We start from the raw sequence: 16,228 nt of genomic DNA, 5'->3' as shown, positions 1-16,228 counted from the left end.
ACCAGCATCTCGCCGGCAGATGGCCAATTCGTATCCCAAGGGCCGATTTGCCCAACAAGGCGGACAGCGGACAGCGGACAGCGGACAGCGGACCACAGGGTGAAACATGAACCTGAACACACGTTGGCGAGATGACCAGAACCGCGGCTCCCTCACGTAATGCCGGCCAGTCTGCCCGTCAAATGCGACCCCAGTCCTGGTGGATGGGTCTTGGTTCGTTGTTTGACGTCCACGGCGGCGGACCAGGATTGGCGTTGCCCGTCGCAGCTTACACGGCCGCTGCCACCTGATACCATGTCGTGGCCTGTCGCGGGCTTGTCGTTGCCTTGTGTCGCAATTCTCTCTCCCCAACCAGCTGCACGTCGGTCAAAGATTGCGTCAAGTAGACGAGGCCAAGTAGCCAAGGTGTGAGCCTCGTCATCTCGTCGACCGCCGAGCTGGAGCGGTGTGCTGGGTGAGCGTCATGGTCTCGCATTCGTACCGACATGGCACCACATCGCATATCGCCCTGTGCGACCTCAACCGATTGCCTTGTTCTGCCGTGACCCCTTGATGACGCGCTGTAGGCAATTCCCAACCGTCCGAGGCCGCCTTCTCATCTTCTCATCAGAAAGGGGACGAGCCAAGGGAAGAGGCATGCCTTGGCATCTCATCTATCCTCTCCTATGTTGGGGGGACATGGCGGACGCTAATTGAGAGCGGCGCACCTAGCCCATCCGCCATGACTATCCCGCGGATCTGTCCCGAGAAATTGAGCAATTCATCCTTCGACCACCAAGATATTGAGGCCCTACCCCCCGTTTCCACCTAGAATTATTCCATGGCTGGGATCCCGACCGTCTCTGCCTCATTTCCCCACGCGAACAAGGAGCACCCCTTGCTCAACAACGCATCAATCAATGATGTGCAGCAGGCCCAAGCGCCCGCTACCAAAAAAGGGCGTGTCGTTTTGAAGTTCGGCCGTCTCAGACCAGACCCTTTGCAATTCCACGGCTTGGTGGGCTGGTATCCGGTCCCGTAGACACAACGACAGTGCGTTGCGGCTGTCGAGACCTGGTCCTTCCGCGGAGCATGGGGGGTGATGGCGCCGAACCCTCGTTGAAGTCTGTTCCATGGCTAGCAGGGAGTGCCAGGTGCGCGGGTAGAAGCCTGTCGCGGATCCTGGGCGCTTTTGGGCGACGTAGCGCGTAGTGAATAGATTGCCTCCCTTCCACAGGCTTGGGTCGGTAGTGGAAGGAGTGCGTAACGGCCCTCACCCTGGAAACCAACTTCAGGAGCATCATCTTTTTTCGGTTGGGCATATGGCTTGGCAAATCATGCGGCTAAGTTATCCGGCCGACTGGGACAGGTCATGTTGGAAACTCGGGCTCGCGCCGCGCCGCTGGGGTACACCACACACTCTGGCACGTCGGAACCGGGTCGTGGAAAGATGAGCTGTCCCTGAGCTTACCGGCAGATCCGAAAGAGCAGATGCAGCACGCGGATGGATCATGGATGCGGCTGCAAGAGCTTCTCGACTACGTTGACTGACTCGACGTCGTCTGAGATTGCCGCTGAGGCTCCGTGCGATAATCAAGCCCAAGAGGTCACTGGCGTCGCATCATGCTATGGCCTCGTCCGACTTACATGGCGCCCAACGCCCAAGTGTGAGCCACAGGGTTGCAGAAGGGACGGGAAAGCTATTGCTAGGCCCGTTATTTCACCATTGACCCCGGATTCCGTCGTACAGGTGCTGGGCTAGAGCTGGGATGGCAGCTGAGTGGCGGTTTCTGGCTCGAGGCCATCTCACCAACCCTAATCACTTGTCCATGCGTAGGATGCGGAGCGCCCATCGCCATTCATTGCAGAAGGCGAGCTTGCTTGGCCTCTCAATACCACTCGAGCTAATTACTGCCGTGCCTGCCGCCAGAGGCCTACCGTCTGGGCGGCAGACAGCTCAGGACTAGGACCTGCACAGGACCGGAGGCCATCACGAAGCGGCCTACCAGGCATTGGGCGATGGGTCCCTCGTAAGGGCCCGGCCTAAGATGCTGCATCTAGACTCTGCATCTAGGACGCATGGGGTGAAACTGCAGCAGCGTCAACCGCATTGCATCGCTGGTCATGATGATGAGGGGGATGCAGCGGCAGGCGCGCAAGAGACGGGCGCTCCCGCACTCCATCCGCACCACTTGTCTGGTTCGGAGTTCCGGATCTGGACGGGCCATGGCAGCGATGCGTTCAACGCGGGATGCCAATGCCTATCTCACATCGAAATGCGCCATTCGTCTGGGATGCGGGCAGCGTGGATTGCCCGATAGGGACCAGCTGGGAAACCGCCTAATCACCTTCCAGCGGCCATCCTCTAGTTTTGTGCGGGGGCGCACATGGGAGCATGGCTCGTGCAGCATGCCCTCTCTGAGCAATTAAGGGACGAGGAACTGGTCATCCTCTCATCGATCGAGGATACCAAATGAGGGGAGCCGCCGCATCGTGTAATGCCACCCAACTCGGAGGCGCGTGACCCAGAGCTTGAGCTATTTCGATGCGAGCTCTCCTGAGCTTCTGGGTTTGTGGTACCTCAAGCTCGACTCTTTACCTATGAGGCTCAAGTTGGGACTCGCCGGGAAGCGAGTGGATTCACCTCTGCCGAAACCAATCCAAGTTGCAATACAATGTGCCGAAAAAGTTTATCATATTGACAAATAAATGAGGGCAATTCCTGTGCGCCAAAAGGGCCCGCCCCGCGTTCGGATCCTCAATGGCTTTGGCTCGTACCGGCTTGGACCGGCTTCGAGAGTCCCGAACATTCGCTTGCCTAGTCGCTCCATCAAGTGAGGCCGACTCGAGACGGGCCAATCTCGCGGTTCTGCTGCTGTGCCACTTCTTGCTGGCATGGCATTGCATGGCTGCATCACATCAGCTGCCCGACCGCAATGACGCGATAGGCTGCATGCCGAGATTGGACGGCGACACGTTGCGTCCTGGTCGAGGCAAGCCGCCCGAGTCGCAATTGAGCGCCACGAGAGGGAGCAACCCGATGACTCTCCAGGATTCGACCGCAAAGCCCGCGGGCATGCAGCTGCCTGGCTGGGTGTGGTTGGTTGTCGTTCCACAAAGGGGTTGATCTTTGGGTGCGTCGCTTTAAAGAGGCACGTGGTCACGGCGGCCCATCGTATAATCGAAATTGAGGGCGTGCTGGGTGTAAGTCTTGGTACGGGATGACCGGCATTTTCAGCGTCATACATGGCTCTTTTTCTACCACTGACAACCCGAACCACGCCAGCCCCGAATGAGGCACAATAGAACGGACAGGCAAGTTCCATCTTGGCTCCGGAAACGCTTGGCGGACATGCATCTCAACTAGTCCTCAGGGGGAAGGAGATGGAAGCATTTCGCCTGTCTTTGTGTGTCCGTAGTATGCGGTTTGGAGAGTGGGCACTGCGGAGCGCAGCGTGGCCCCCCATGAGGGCAAAAGGAAGAGCCACGATGGGACCGCGATAACAGAGGCCGATTGTACAGTAGTCAGCGCACGATGACGGACCCCCAGATAAGATACGTACTACGTAGGGCAAAACTTGGCTATCGGGGGCTGTCCTGTCTGTCTGGGGCTCGGTTTCGCGAACCCGCGTACGGAAACTCCGTATGCCACTACTATTTGGACGGCGAGAGGGGGGGGGGAGTCGGCGCTTGGCTGCTTACCCTTGAACCAACACTTTGGGTAATTGCCGACGCGGCCCCTAATTGGAGCTCAGCTCGGGGAATGAAGGGATATGAGTTTTGGGACGCGCCTGGGTTACTCCGTAGAACAAACAGGAATGCCGAGCGCAGCGTACCGCCGGCGCGAGTCAATGTCGGAAATTCAATCCAAGAATTGTGGGTGGACGAAGGCGATGTGAATGCGACGCGATGCCATGCGCTGCGCTGCAGTGCAGTGCGGTGCGTGTGTGTTTGATGTGCAGGACGATGCCGACGACTGGCATCCAGCCAGTTACGCAGGGCGAATCCCAGGGATTTTCGACCACTGTCCCATTCTAGCTTGTCGAGTTCGCCGCGTGACACTCTACACCTGCTTTGGCATCGCGACGCTGCATCGTTCTCGGGTACCTTTTCTACCTCCGCGCGTCCCGCCCTGAGCTCCTGAGAACCCCTACGTCACCCGGTTGCGTGGTGCGGGACCAATCGCGTCACCTACGCTTGGCTAGGGATGCGCTCACACTTTCCCAGCGGCCACCTTGTTCTCCGCGGTCCTCTTCTTGCGACCAAGGCAAAATCGGGCCGCGCTCTGCTCTGGGCGTGCACCGGGAGATGTGCTAATTAGTTCACAGAAAGCGTACCCCAGATTTGCCCAGATTTGGACCAGTTTTGGGGGGCTCAAAGCGTGGGCGATGGCGTTGAAGACGTGGGTGGACGGGCATAAGGACGTGGTGGACACTGTCCGTCCCATCTACGTCGTAAGTCATCGATATGATCGAGTCCCAGATAAGCAACCGCGCTGTCGTTGACCTCATGGAACAACCAACGTCAGTTTGCTCACTCAAAAGCCATAGACACCAGTGAGACGGCCCCGGACCCATGTCTCACAGCGGGGGCCTTTGAGATCACCCTAGGGACCGGGTATCGGCACCACTTAATATCTCAGCCGATTGGGCAGATTGCGGGACGGGAACGTCATTCCCCCACGTCGCACACTTCCCTGCGCGTCCATGATCCAGCAAATCACAGCTCTCCTAGCGGCTATGCCTGGCCCAGCTCGTCGGTGCATTTCGACAGCGACATTGCTTCTGTGTTTGCTTTTCACTGGGCGCCGAGCCCCCGTGCCGTCTTTCTCCTAGACGGCCTCCGGACCACTGGAGTGACCCGATTCGAGCTGTCTCATTGGAGCTGGTCATCGCATGGCAAACACCGCATGTGATGTGATGATGTCGCCATGGCTGCCTCTTGCTGTCCGCGGAGACTCGGTTGTGTCCAGTTATCTTCTTTGTCCCCGGCGCAACGTGCGCTCGCCAAGCGGCTCCGCAACGGGACTGGCCCAGCGACACCACATGATCATGATGGTGATTGTCCAAATGTCGGTGTATATCGGGAATCCGTTGAATGCTGACCCGCGAGACTCCGCAATTGGAGTAGACCACTTCGAAACGTAGCGCCAAGGGCTGCCCAGGACCGAGGCGGTCCTGTCCATCTTAGGGCCGCCGTGATGTGCGAGAGGCTGGCTCGCCATGCAGAGTCCCTACCATGTACGCCATCGCAAGGTTGGAGGGTGTCAACGCAGGGTTCACCCGACGGCCCAGAGGGCACTCCTGGGTCTCCATCCCGGCCTTTGGGCCTTCGGGCGGTGTTTGCTCTGATAGGAAACTGCATCGACTTCCGCGGATGCTGGCCATGACCCCCCGGATTTTCCGAAGGGCAGTGTCTCATCAGCTCACTTGACGTGGATGGCAAGCAGGTTGCAGCGATAGAGTCGGATAAGCACAATCGCGGGACTTTGCTGATGGCGGGGCACTGACAAGGCTGCAGAGACGTGCTGCACCTACTACGTAGTAAGGTTCGTGACAGAGGCGGGGGTCAGACTGACGACTGACGAGTGACAACTCACGAATGGTGACGGGATTTCAGTTGTACTGTACGGCCGAGATACCCAAACGGGGACCCACAGTGGCATCCTGGCTGCAGCTCTCCAGTCCCCAGGCATGTTTTTAATGCCCACACCCCCCTTGCTGCTCCTCGTAGCTTTCCACCTTGGCCGCCCTGTCTCCCTTTTTGTTTGGCTGGAGCCCACGTACAAGGAAATGACGGGAGTCGGCGCCAGAGGATCGACGACCTGATGATCTCATTCCGCTGCTGGCTGTCCCAGGCGTTTGTTTCAAGATGTTCCAGCCACAAGGGCCCAACCCATTGTCTCTGCCCTGGAATCAGGCCGTCCCCGGCGCATCAGACAGAGCACATCGCAGTGCAGTTGGCGGATGGGTATCTGGAACCTGAGACCTGGGGCATTGGGAGGGGCTAAAGGTCTCGGGGACATTTTGCGACAAAGTTTTTTTCCCTTCCTCCCATGACGCTTCGCCAATCCAACCCTCTGGGCCTTGGATGCGATTGGCCTTTTCCCCACATCCCACATCCCTTTTTTCCCGGACGGCGGTACCTTGCCGTCTGGGCACATCGCCGTCTGGGCCCCTCGCGCCTAGGCATTTTGGTCATCATTACCGCCCCTTTGTGTGTCACTCAGCCTAGTCGGTCGAGGAGGGCACGGGGAAGCACACGCTGGAGCCGGTCGGAGCGTGAGGGTGCTCAAGCAAAATCCTCCAACCTATCATCTATCGGTGGCCGTGTCAGGCTATGCTATGCCCGTCGGGAGGCATTGCAACGTCCGCTAGATCTGTAACGGTCGAGATATACGGAACGAGGGCTGCCACGTCACTTGGAGTGGATTTTGATGCTCCGTTGCCCGGTGCTCCTGTGTTTCGCTGACGGAACATGCTCGCCTGGGGTAAAGCTGTAAACGAGGATGACGATGCGAATCGCGTCTAAATTTGACCATTGGTCTTCGCACGCATACGTATCAAATTTGCACGCCATGATACATGGGATTGTGTTTGCGCATCACGTTAAACAATGTACCCTGGGCTAACTATTCGCACTGAGCCCACCTGGGTTTGATGTGCACATGGCTTCCGCATCAAGCGGGGACGAGACGCTCGAAACGGAGTAAAAATAAAAATAAAAGTAAGTTGGACGCTATTATGCAAATTAGTAATAGAAACAGCAATGTTTTTCTAATTGGCACTTTTGATATTGCATTTCCCAAGAGACATTGCAAAGCAAGTCTTGGATTCTGAGAATGCCCCCGACGTGTGCAAATAGCAATGGATGTGTGTGCGAATGGCTGTGGTCCTAAATTTACAACGGTGCAGCGAGCGCACTGCCCTATCCGCCCCAGCCCTGCCCCTCTCGACCAAGCAGCTGGTGCACCCCGCCGTTTGTCGTATTGTCGACGGCGTCGAAATGAGACGGCGGGGAACCAGTCACCAACAAGGCACGTCTCGTCAGCCGCCAGCAAGGAACAGCTCGCTTGCCCCAAGTTGACAGCGCTGGTGCGGCCAAGGGCTGGGCAAGGGTTACTTCGTTTCTGGAGAGGAGCGTCTGCCCCAGGGATCGAGAGCTCTGTGTTCGGTTCCGCTGTAGTGGATACACGGACATCACCCGGGCACGCCAACGAGCAACGTGCGTCTTGTAGTTGGAGGCTGCAGGCTGAAGGATGGCCGGTGCGACTCTCTGGCGTTCTGGGTGAATTTTGGGATTGCGTTCCTGGGTCGAGTCGTGAGGTAGTCGGAGCTAAGGACCGTCTCAAACAAGCCGCCCACTGGTCCATGCCTGGATTCCCTGTCCAGACCCGTTGCGGGCGTGGCAGCTGAGAAGTCACTAGAGGGGACGAGGCACGCTAACAAACTGAGCGCGATGTGGTGGCGCCCCGTTTGAAGTCCTTCAACACCGACGCGGCGGAAGAGCACGATGATTGAAATAGAGAGGCCTCGGCCGCTGCGAACCTTGACGCCGGCCGTGGAGATGGGGATATGAGACGTGCCCCCGGGGGATTCTTGGGGGCGACTCGGATTGTGAAACACAACTTAGAGGGGCGGCTACAGGCCTTGGATGATTCCTTCAACATCTAACGCCAGGCCGACTCGGGACCATCCAAGGCAGACATGGTATTCAGGGCAGAGGGCTGGACAAGTTCCCATTGCTCCATGGCCCACGGTGGCCCACTCGGCAAGGCAGGATCGGTGACAGGGTGTGGTGCACATGACCATCTATCCGTATTTCCCTTGAACTTCTTCTTAGCCTCGGTGTCTTTTTTTATTTATTTTCATTCTTGCTTCACGGAACTGATATCAAGCTCCATGCGTCCGTCGCCTTAAGCAGAGGTCAAGGCTCGGGCTCAAATTCTCGGCCGGCGAGCTCCAGTGCGCTTCTCTGGCTCCTCGCTTCGACAGGAGCCGGCGCTGCGCTGTTGCTGACCGCTCGCGATGGCGCCGGCATGCTGGGAGCACGAGGTTCTCAGCCCCTGACGCTGAATGGCGACGAGTGGGCGACTTCTCGTCAGGGCGGGGAGGGGCAAGGCCAGGAGATCGATTTCTCCGGGTACCTGGCTTCGCCGCTGATTCTAGGTGTTTCTCAAGGTACCGCCACTGGACTGCTCGTCCCCCCTTGTCCAGACGATAAAGGGGGGTGGCAAGATTCGGCCAGGCCCTGTCGGTAGATCCTTGTCTTGGGTGCGCCGGGCACATGGCGAGGTACCGGCCGAGGCGGGTACACGCAAACGGGTACGGTACCTTTTGGCCGTGGACGCTGGAACTTGGAGGCGTCGGCCATCATCTGGCTGTCTGCCCCCCGGTCATGGAATTGTTCTTTTTCTGTGGCTATCCGGGGGCCGGACTGCCCTGGTCTCACATACCTGCCTACTCGCTCCCTACCATACCCAGGCCATCTTGGTCTCGGCTCTGCTGGTCGACGGCGCCGGTTTCTGTCAACTGGCTCCCCCGAGTACGAGCATCGTGTAATCCAGCGCGGAATACGACTAGCACTCCGTTTATCACCTCCCAAAGATAGCATCCCGCACATCGTACCTCGTACTGGACATCGTACCTGAGGCCGGGACCAGCCTTGGCCATGCTCAGGCCCTGCTTGGGCTTCTTCTTGGTACTGAATGCACAGCGCCGTTGTGCTGTTGGTTCCGCGCTTCTTGCCCCCCCCCCCCCCCTCGTTTGCTGTCAACTAAGCTAGGAGCTACTTGACGTCGAAGAGGCTAGGAACCTCGTTTTGCCTCCCTCGTGATCGGGCCCTGGCCCGCCCTTGGCGTACCCAATGAGGATGAAAAATTCTTGACCGACGACATGAGAAACGAAACGAGGACGATGGAAAATTGGTCCTAATCCAGGCGTTCGGCCGCTTGCTGGCAGCCGACCCGACCCCCGCTCCAGCCCAGTGAACATAGTATACGCTCTCTCTCGTATCTTATTGTGATTAGCTCCAGACGTGCAGTCCATGCTTAAAAGTTTGGCATGGCATGATGGCAGCATCTGCCGAGGCGGCGGAGGGGCGAGACTCTCCGGTTCGTTGTTCCGATGCCCATCGTCATTATTAGTCGGATGCTCATCATCTGGCGGCGCGACACCACTCGGCGCACTGCCCTCCCCTTCATTGACCGAAACGTTACGCTGCTGCGGATCATTCAGGGACCACATGCCTATCGTTCTCTTTGGTGCGCCGTGCTGGAATTACGGGCTGGAGGGATAGGCAGATCCTCATGCCTCATCTCTTGGCTAACTGGCGCGACCGGCGAGCCGGAACGAGGAGGGACGAGGATGGGCAAGTAGCTTGCCTCTTTTCTCACTCTCTTGTCTCTCCCCTCGTGTTCTAATCTCCTCATATCTCACCGTCATTTAGAGTATGGCATCCACGCGCCTAAAAGTCCGATGGCTTCTTTCTCTCCCTTTCTAACCCACACCCGGCGATAGATGGAAAGCATGAATGAATGGCGTATTCCCCACCTCCAAGGCATTGGGCTCGGACTCGGGCTCGCTGACTGAACTGCCACCTGGAAGCCAGCAGGCCAGAGAGGGGAGCTAGGTAGGATGGCAGAGCCATACTAGACCGACCTTTTGGTAGTCTGTCCCACCTCTTGGCGTCCGCCCACACTCAGAGTCACACTGCCGCACTCCGAATAGACGAATAGGAAACTGAAAACTCCGACGGATGAGGGTAGGCAAGGCGGTGGAAGCTGCCAATTGGGACGAAAAAAACAAAACAATGGACCCGTCATACATTTTCCCATCATCTTCCCACTGAATCCCACTTCCCGCTTGTCCATCATCCATCGCGGGTTGTCGGGTCCGCTTCCTTTTCGCCAGGCCCAGCCCCAAGCCTCCCCCGTGCCAGGTCGGCCCCCTCTCTCCCCCCAAGCCGGCGCCCAAGCCTCAATCCCACCACCAAAAAAAGGCCACAGGGCCTTGAGGCTCCAGGGCTTTCCAGGGCTTTCAGGGCTCCCCTCGCCAAAAAAACCAAAAAAAAAAACCAACAACGCCAAGTGCTATATCATGTTTGAACCAGTGCAAGCCCCCATCCCATCGTCATTCAACCACGTTCCGTCCCATCCATGCCACACACACACGCTCGCACACCACACTGGCCCGTCTCTCTCTCTCCCTCTTACACACTGATGGATACACCGTCATTCGTAGACTGGCGTCCTTCGTACAACAGCGTAGCCCCCGGACCCATGCCTAGTTGGCCATGTCAAGTCAAGTCATGCCCATCATCCGCCATTCCCTCTATGTTACCATGGCATCCCTTGCCACTCGCATTGGCTGTTTGTCCCGGCTCGGCCAGCCATTCCTAGCGGTTTCCTATCTGCCTTGTAATGTAGGTGTAATAAGGTGCGCCGCTGCGAGCTCTATCGCGACCGGGGGGTGGTATGGCGGCACCGATGCCTTGCGCTGTGATGCATCCGGCACTCTGCCCTCGCCCGCCCACGCCCATGACTAACACCATGACCACGACTTGGGTGACTGTGTAGCGGCGGCGGATGCGCTGTGCTGGTGCTTGGTCGCTGAGCTGGTGCAGTGCGGTGTGCTGCGTGCTGGGCTGTATCATCGGGGCAGCCCTGGCCCTGTCAAGTGCGTGCCTTGGCTCGTTCGCCCTGTTCCTGTTCTCGCTGCGTAGTGCTACCCATCCCGCCCATCCTGTGATGCGACCACACCCGGCATCACGCTGGCGACCCCCTTTCCCCTTGCGAACAGGGTTTGTCGGGGAACATCTGCACCTTGGAGCGTGCCACTTGGGCCCTTTCTTACGCCCACCCTGGCGTCACCTTGGCGTCTGGTCGTCGTCTGGCGCCTCGTCCGTCCGGCCCTCGCGCGCCAGTCTCGCTCGTCTCCCTTCGGTTTGTGTACCCTCACCCTTTTGACCTTTTGGCCCATTCTCCCTGTCGTGGGCCCCCTCCCACGCTCCCTCACACTGACGCTCGCCCTCTGGCTGCTGCTGGCTGCTGGCTGCTGGCCGCCAGCTTCACACGCCCCCCCAGTCGCTCCCCAGTCCCCAGTATCGTCTCCCCCCCCGTCACTCCCAACTGTACGTAACCCCAGTCCGTCCCAGCCAAATCAATCAATCAATTCTCTGCTGCCCCCGCCCCTGGTCGCCTGCCCACTCTGTGCGCTGCGTCGCTGATGCTGTGGTGCTGGTGCTGGTCCTGCCTCCACGCTCCAAAGCTCCACGTACTGCTGCTCCTCCCAAGTGAGACCGACAAGACAGGCACAGACTGGACAGGCACCACCAGCGCGCACGCTCTCGTGTCGTCCAGCGCTCCAAATAAAGAAGGCCTTCTTGGCTGTGACCATCCCGCCATAATTTCCCGGACCCCAGCCCAGATACAAGACGCTGCCGCTCCCGCGCCCAAGCTCTGGCTTTTTGTCCTGCTTCAGTGCTTCCACTTAAAGCGCCCTACTCTCCTCCCTCCTTTCCCACCTGGGAATTGCCTTTTTTTTTCCTGCCCGTTAGCCTACTGGACCTATCCTCTGAATTTCCCACCTTTGCCCCCGAGCTACCACTGCTACTACTTGCCACTACTTATTACTACCTTGACTCCCCCCAATTCTTACCACCCACCCACTCCCGCTCCACCAAATTCTACCACCACCACCGACCTACAACCTCAACCTCGAGAATCTTCTCTGTCTCCCTCGGCTTTGCTCCTCAACACCCAACAGACACACACGCACTCACGGACAGACATACGCCATTGTCGCCTTATCACCTGCCGCAACCCCGTCAGCATTGCCGAAGGAACACTCACCTGAAAATTTGCGACTCCTGGAAAACTTGCGAACCTTCCGCAACCCACGATCTCGACCCTGTTCCTCACTATCCGCATTGGGTGACTCAGCGAACGCGCCCTTGCAACTTCAACCCTTCAACGCCCGCCATTGCCAGGTCCCGTCACGGCTACACCTGACCTGTCTGCGCCTGCGACTGTATCTGCGGCTCTGCGCCAGAGCTCACCGACCGCGCTTCCTGTTGTGGCGGCTCTCTTACGTCTCCATCTCCACCAACAGCTCCGGCGGAACCGCTTCCACGACGTCTCGCGAGCGTCCCAAGCTGTGCAACCCGACCACGGACCTATCGGAGGAGGATCTTGCTGGAAAAAGGACCTGGAGGACCCGCCATTCCGCCTTGCTCGAATTGCCAATTGCGCGTTTGCTGGGCGACGCCAACTCACTCACTACGAGCCGTGACCCTCGACGGGTGCTCTATCTTGACTTCTCTTTTTTCGGCCTCGTCTCCGCGCTCTGCGCTGCACGGCGCTGTGCCATCCTGCAGTCACCCGCCTCCCCACGGACCCGAGGTTGCCCTAATCCAACCAACACCCCAAGGCGGCCCAAAAGCAGCCACCTGCATATCCCACCTCTGCCAGCTCACCACGCTGCCACGAACCTGGCACGTCTCCGCGCATCAGATCGGCCTCGACTGCACCTCCGCAGCTCCCACTCCACGGCAGGGCCTTGCTCACTGCGGCCCACTTGACGGCGCTCTCGTGCTGCATTTGTCCCTGCATCCACGTTGATACCTTCGTCCGTCCACGCCCTCGCTCAGTTCCCGCGGCATCTCGCCTGACGTTGGCTGTACCCCAGGTCTGCGACCGACGCTCCAACAAGAGATCGGCCTTTGCAACTGATTCTTCCCCGCAAATCACTGCCCCCAAGCCTGTCCCACCATGGCTCCTCATACTGCCTGATCTCTTATATATGTCGACGCAACCTTCAGATGCGCCCTGGCTCACTCACGTAGTGCAAACACCTTACAAGCACCGCCATGTCTCCTCTCAATTCAGACCCCGAACCACACCACTTTCTTCCCCCATTACAAACAGACATGTCTTCCCTTCCGGCCCAGTTGCCGAACTCTTACCCTAACCAGGTTCAGACGGCCTTTCACTCACACATCCAGCCCTCCAACGTCGCGCTGTCCGCCATCAGTGCGTCCTCTGTGGCCTCCAATTCACTACAAGGATCGCCCATCATGTCACCCGATACCGCCGTTCTGACCACCAGCTCGTCGGTCCAGCCGTCGCCTGAACCCATGCGAGGCCGGGACGAGGAACCCTGCCCCTCCAACTTCCAGTTACCGGACCCGGTTTTGTCTCGCAAGACGAGCACCACCTCACTGGGCCAGAGTTTCATCAACACGCCCAGCACAATGCCTGAGATCATCCCAAAGAGCAATCTCATGCGCCGATTCTCTAACCGGGCTCATCGATTTGCTAGCAGGAGACGGCAGTCCTCGGCGGCCCCTGCTAGCCGTGATGGTAGTGTTGGCCCTAGCATCTTGCGCCGCCGTAGTGACAGCAATGCCACCACTCAAACAGAGTCCAACGTCTTGACTGACACCGACGAGGAGGCGGACACAGTGCAGGACGATGCCATCTCTCTGTTGGGCCTCGATGGCGCCACTCAAAACTCATCAGGCAACAGCACCGCCGGCTCTATCAGTGGCAGCTCGAGCACGATGGCCGGACCCGTGCTACCAACCCAGCTCCAGAACGGCAACCCAGTTCTCAAGGTGTCCAGGAAAAATCGCACGAGACGGGTCAACCTTGTGTATGAGACCGAATCCAACAAACTCTCCTGGGACCCGGCCCGCCCCCAAAAGTCCCTTCATGTTGATGAAATCAAGGAGATCCGAACTGGTTCCGATGTTCAACAATACTGCCTCGACTTTGGAGTATCTGACTTGTCAACAATGGAGAACTGGTTCACCATCATGTACACGGTCCCGGAGAATTCGAGAACTAAGTTTCTGCACATTGTTACCGATGATAAGGAGAGCTTAAAGGGATGGACCGACTTTTTGGATGCGATGTTGAAGCATCGCCAGGATTTGATGACTTCGCTGATGACCTTCAACGACCGAGCTATTGCGCAGTACTGGCAGTCTGAGATGGCAAAGGAATTTGGCACACAGCCTCGGAGCCCTGGACAGGAGGAGCTCAACATTGCCGGAGTGAAGCGTGTCTGCCAGACCCTTCATATCTACAGCTCACAATGGACCTTGGAGTCCAACTTCTTCCTCTCTGACGCCCGACGACGGGAGAAGCTCAACTTTACCGAATTTAAAGACTTTGTCCGTCGGATGAAGCAGAGACACGATATCCAGCGAATTATTCGCAGCATTGCAGCTAACCCCGAGACTGGTATCACCTTGCCTGAGTTTATCGCTTTCCTGCGGGACGTCCAAGGTGAGGATGTCGACTCGAACCTGGCCATGTGGGAAAAGCACTTCGCCTACTTCAGCAGCCAGTTCCGAACCGACGAGGCGGAAATCCCGGGCATGCCGGTCATGTCGGAAGCTGCCCTGGTCGGGTTCCTGGCCTCAGAGCACAATATGCCTCTTGTGGCGGAACCTAAGGAGTACACCCTGGACCGCCCTATGAATGAATACATCATCTCGAGCTCCCACAACACCTACCTCCTTGGCCGACAAGTGGCGGGCCAGTCTAGCGTCGAGGGCTACATCTCGTCCCTGGTCCGAGGCTGCCGCTGCGTGGAGGTCGATTGTTGGGATGGGAGCTCCGGTCAGCCGGAGGTTAACCACGGCCGCACGCTGACCACCTCGATCAGCTTCCGAGAGGTCATGACCACAATCAACAAATACGCCTTTGTCAAGTCAAAATTCCCGCTCTGGATCTCACTTGAGGTTCACTGCAACCCGACCCAGCAAGTGCTCATGGTTGAAATCATCAAGGAAGCATTCGGCCCTCGACTGGTCCTCGAGACCTTGGAAGACTCGCCCGACAAGCTTCCCTCGCCATCTGAGCTTATGGGACGCATTCTCATCAAGGTCAAGAAGCCGCAGATCAAGGAAGAGCCTACCAGCACCGACTTCCGAGGCCGTCGTCGAGGAAACAGCTTGAACTCGCCATTGACTCGACCCATGGCCGACAGCACCGCTCTGATCCCATCGCCGTCGCTCCCCCAGAGCCCCATGCTGAGCCCCAGTCACTCCTCCCGCCGACTGGTCAGCAAGACCCGAGTCAACACAATCACCGAAGGTCGGGTCCAGGATATGATGAGCAGCAGCACCAGCGACAACGAAAGTGGCGGTGAGAGAAACTCCAAGAAAGCCTCTAACAAGACGGTTAAGGTTCTTGGAGACCTCGGCGTTTACTGCGCTGGGGTCAAGTTTGCTGGATTCGATACTGCGGAAGCCAAGCAGTACAATCACATCTTCTCCTTCATGGAGTCGAGCTTCGCCAAGCACTCTCGAGTCAAGGAGGAGAAGATGGCTCTTGATATCCACAACATGCGCTACATGATGAGGGTGTACCCTGACCGAACCCGAATCACGTCCAACAACTTTGAACCCCTCCACTACTGGCGTCGCGGAGTCCAGATGGCGGCTCTCAACTGGCAGACTTTCGACCTAGGCATGCAAATCAACCGCGCTATGTTTGATGGCGGCTCGGACTGCTCGGGCTACGTTCTCAAGCCCGCAGAGCTCCGAGACATCCAAGTTTTGCCTTTCAACGCCGACATTGCGGAGGGCAAGAAGGAGCGCAGCGTGGTGTCATTCAGCATCGATGTCATCTCGGCGCAGCAGCTTATGCGACCAGCCAATCTCCCCGCTAACAAGTCGATGGACCCTTACGTCGAGGTGGAGATCTTCCACGCTAACGACAAGCGCGACAAGAAAGATCCTGAGTCGAGCATGTGCCCGGACCTGGACTCGCCCCTCAAGGTACAGACCGACGTCATCCGCCAGAACGGCTTCAACCCCATGTTTGACCGCCAATTCAAATTCAGGGTCACGACAAAGCACCCTGAACTGATCTTCGTTCGATGGTCGGTCAAGCTCTCTAGCGACGGTGAGAGCTACAACGAACGACCAGCAGTGGCTACCTACACTGCCAAGCTCACCAATCTCAAGCAAGGATACCGCACTCTGCCCCTCCTCAACCACGCTGGTGACCAGTACCTCTTCTCCAAGCTCTTCTGCAAGATCAAGGTGGATTCGGTTGAGAAGATGATGATCGAGGCGCCCCGCCGCAGCCAGGACAGCAACAAGTTTAACCGCCTGGGCGGCAAGGTATTCAGCCGCATCAACACCAGCCCCCGAGGCACGATCGACAAGTCCAGCACGGAGAAGACGAGCTTTGATAGCTACCCATGATTGGAAGCTTGATCTGTACACTATATTT

At 57.9% G+C, this 16,228-nt stretch overlaps 6 protein-coding genes across 6 annotated transcripts; 2 read left to right on the top strand and 4 right to left on the bottom strand.

Annotated features, from left to right (window-relative positions):
* Positions 1-2,660: 2,660 nt before the first annotated feature.
* On the bottom strand, positions 2,661-3,605 carry BGZ61DRAFT_445407 (uncharacterized protein). Its single transcript, XM_046245084.1, has one exon. The coding sequence runs from the start codon at positions 3,303-3,305 to the stop codon at positions 2,673-2,675; it is 633 nt and encodes a 210-aa protein (XP_046108662.1). The 5' UTR covers positions 3,306-3,605; the 3' UTR covers positions 2,661-2,672.
* Positions 3,606-6,826: 3,221 nt separating this feature from the next.
* On the top strand, positions 6,827-7,618 carry BGZ61DRAFT_515092 (uncharacterized protein). The gene has a single exon (XM_046252227.1). The coding sequence runs from the start codon at positions 6,846-6,848 to the stop codon at positions 7,392-7,394; it is 549 nt and encodes a 182-aa protein (XP_046108661.1). The 5' UTR covers positions 6,827-6,845; the 3' UTR covers positions 7,395-7,618.
* A 243-nt stretch (positions 7,619-7,861) lies between these two features.
* Positions 7,862-8,495, bottom strand: BGZ61DRAFT_445404 (uncharacterized protein). Its single transcript, XM_046245083.1, has one exon. It carries the CDS (start codon positions 8,265-8,267, stop codon positions 7,872-7,874), a length of 396 nt encoding a protein of 131 aa, XP_046108660.1. The 5' UTR covers positions 8,268-8,495; the 3' UTR covers positions 7,862-7,871.
* A 264-nt stretch (positions 8,496-8,759) lies between these two features.
* Positions 8,760-9,464, bottom strand: BGZ61DRAFT_515090 (uncharacterized protein; the record flags this gene model as incomplete). The annotated part of the gene is made up of 1 exon (XM_046252226.1): positions 8,760-9,464. The coding sequence occupies exon 1, from the start codon at positions 9,222-9,224 to the stop codon at positions 8,760-8,762; it is 465 nt and encodes a 154-aa protein (XP_046108659.1). The 5' UTR covers positions 9,225-9,464.
* Positions 9,465-10,703: 1,239 nt separating this feature from the next.
* On the bottom strand, positions 10,704-11,600 carry BGZ61DRAFT_566037 (uncharacterized protein; the record flags this gene model as incomplete). Its single annotated transcript, XM_046255917.1, has 2 exons — positions 11,257-11,600; positions 10,704-11,107 (listed from the first exon to the last, which is right to left on the bottom strand). The coding sequence occupies exons 1-2, from the start codon at positions 11,381-11,383 to the stop codon at positions 10,704-10,706; spliced, it is 531 nt and encodes a 176-aa protein (XP_046108658.1). The 5' UTR covers positions 11,384-11,600.
* Positions 11,601-12,906: 1,306 nt separating this feature from the next.
* BGZ61DRAFT_345319 (PLC-like phosphodiesterase) lies at positions 12,907-16,200 on the top strand (the record flags this gene model as incomplete). Its single annotated transcript, XM_046239775.1, has 1 exon — positions 12,907-16,200. The coding sequence occupies one exon, from the start codon at positions 12,907-12,909 to the stop codon at positions 16,198-16,200; it is 3,294 nt and encodes a 1,097-aa protein (XP_046108657.1).
* Between the last annotated feature and the right edge of the window lie 28 nt (positions 16,201-16,228).

This window comes from Ilyonectria robusta, assembly GCF_021365365.1.
Source record: "Ilyonectria robusta strain PMI_751 chromosome Unknown BGZ61scaffold_4, whole genome shotgun sequence".
Lineage (NCBI taxonomy): Eukaryota > Fungi > Ascomycota > Sordariomycetes > Hypocreales > Nectriaceae > Ilyonectria > Ilyonectria robusta.
The sequence above is the reverse complement of the archived record's forward strand: the minus strand, read 5'-3'. Positions and strand labels throughout refer to the sequence as shown.

Bases quoted from the DNA above. Each gene is read 5' to 3' on its own strand.
- BGZ61DRAFT_445404 (XM_046245083.1), bottom strand. From the start codon at position 8,267: ATGTGCCCGGCGCACCCAAGACAAGGATCTACCGACAGGGCCTGGCCG.
- BGZ61DRAFT_515092 (XM_046252227.1), top strand. From the start codon at position 6,846: ATGGATGTGTGTGCGAATGGCTGTGGTCCTAAATTTACAACGGTGCAG.
- BGZ61DRAFT_445407 (XM_046245084.1), bottom strand. From the start codon at position 3,305: ATGGAACTTGCCTGTCCGTTCTATTGTGCCTCATTCGGGGCTGGCGTG.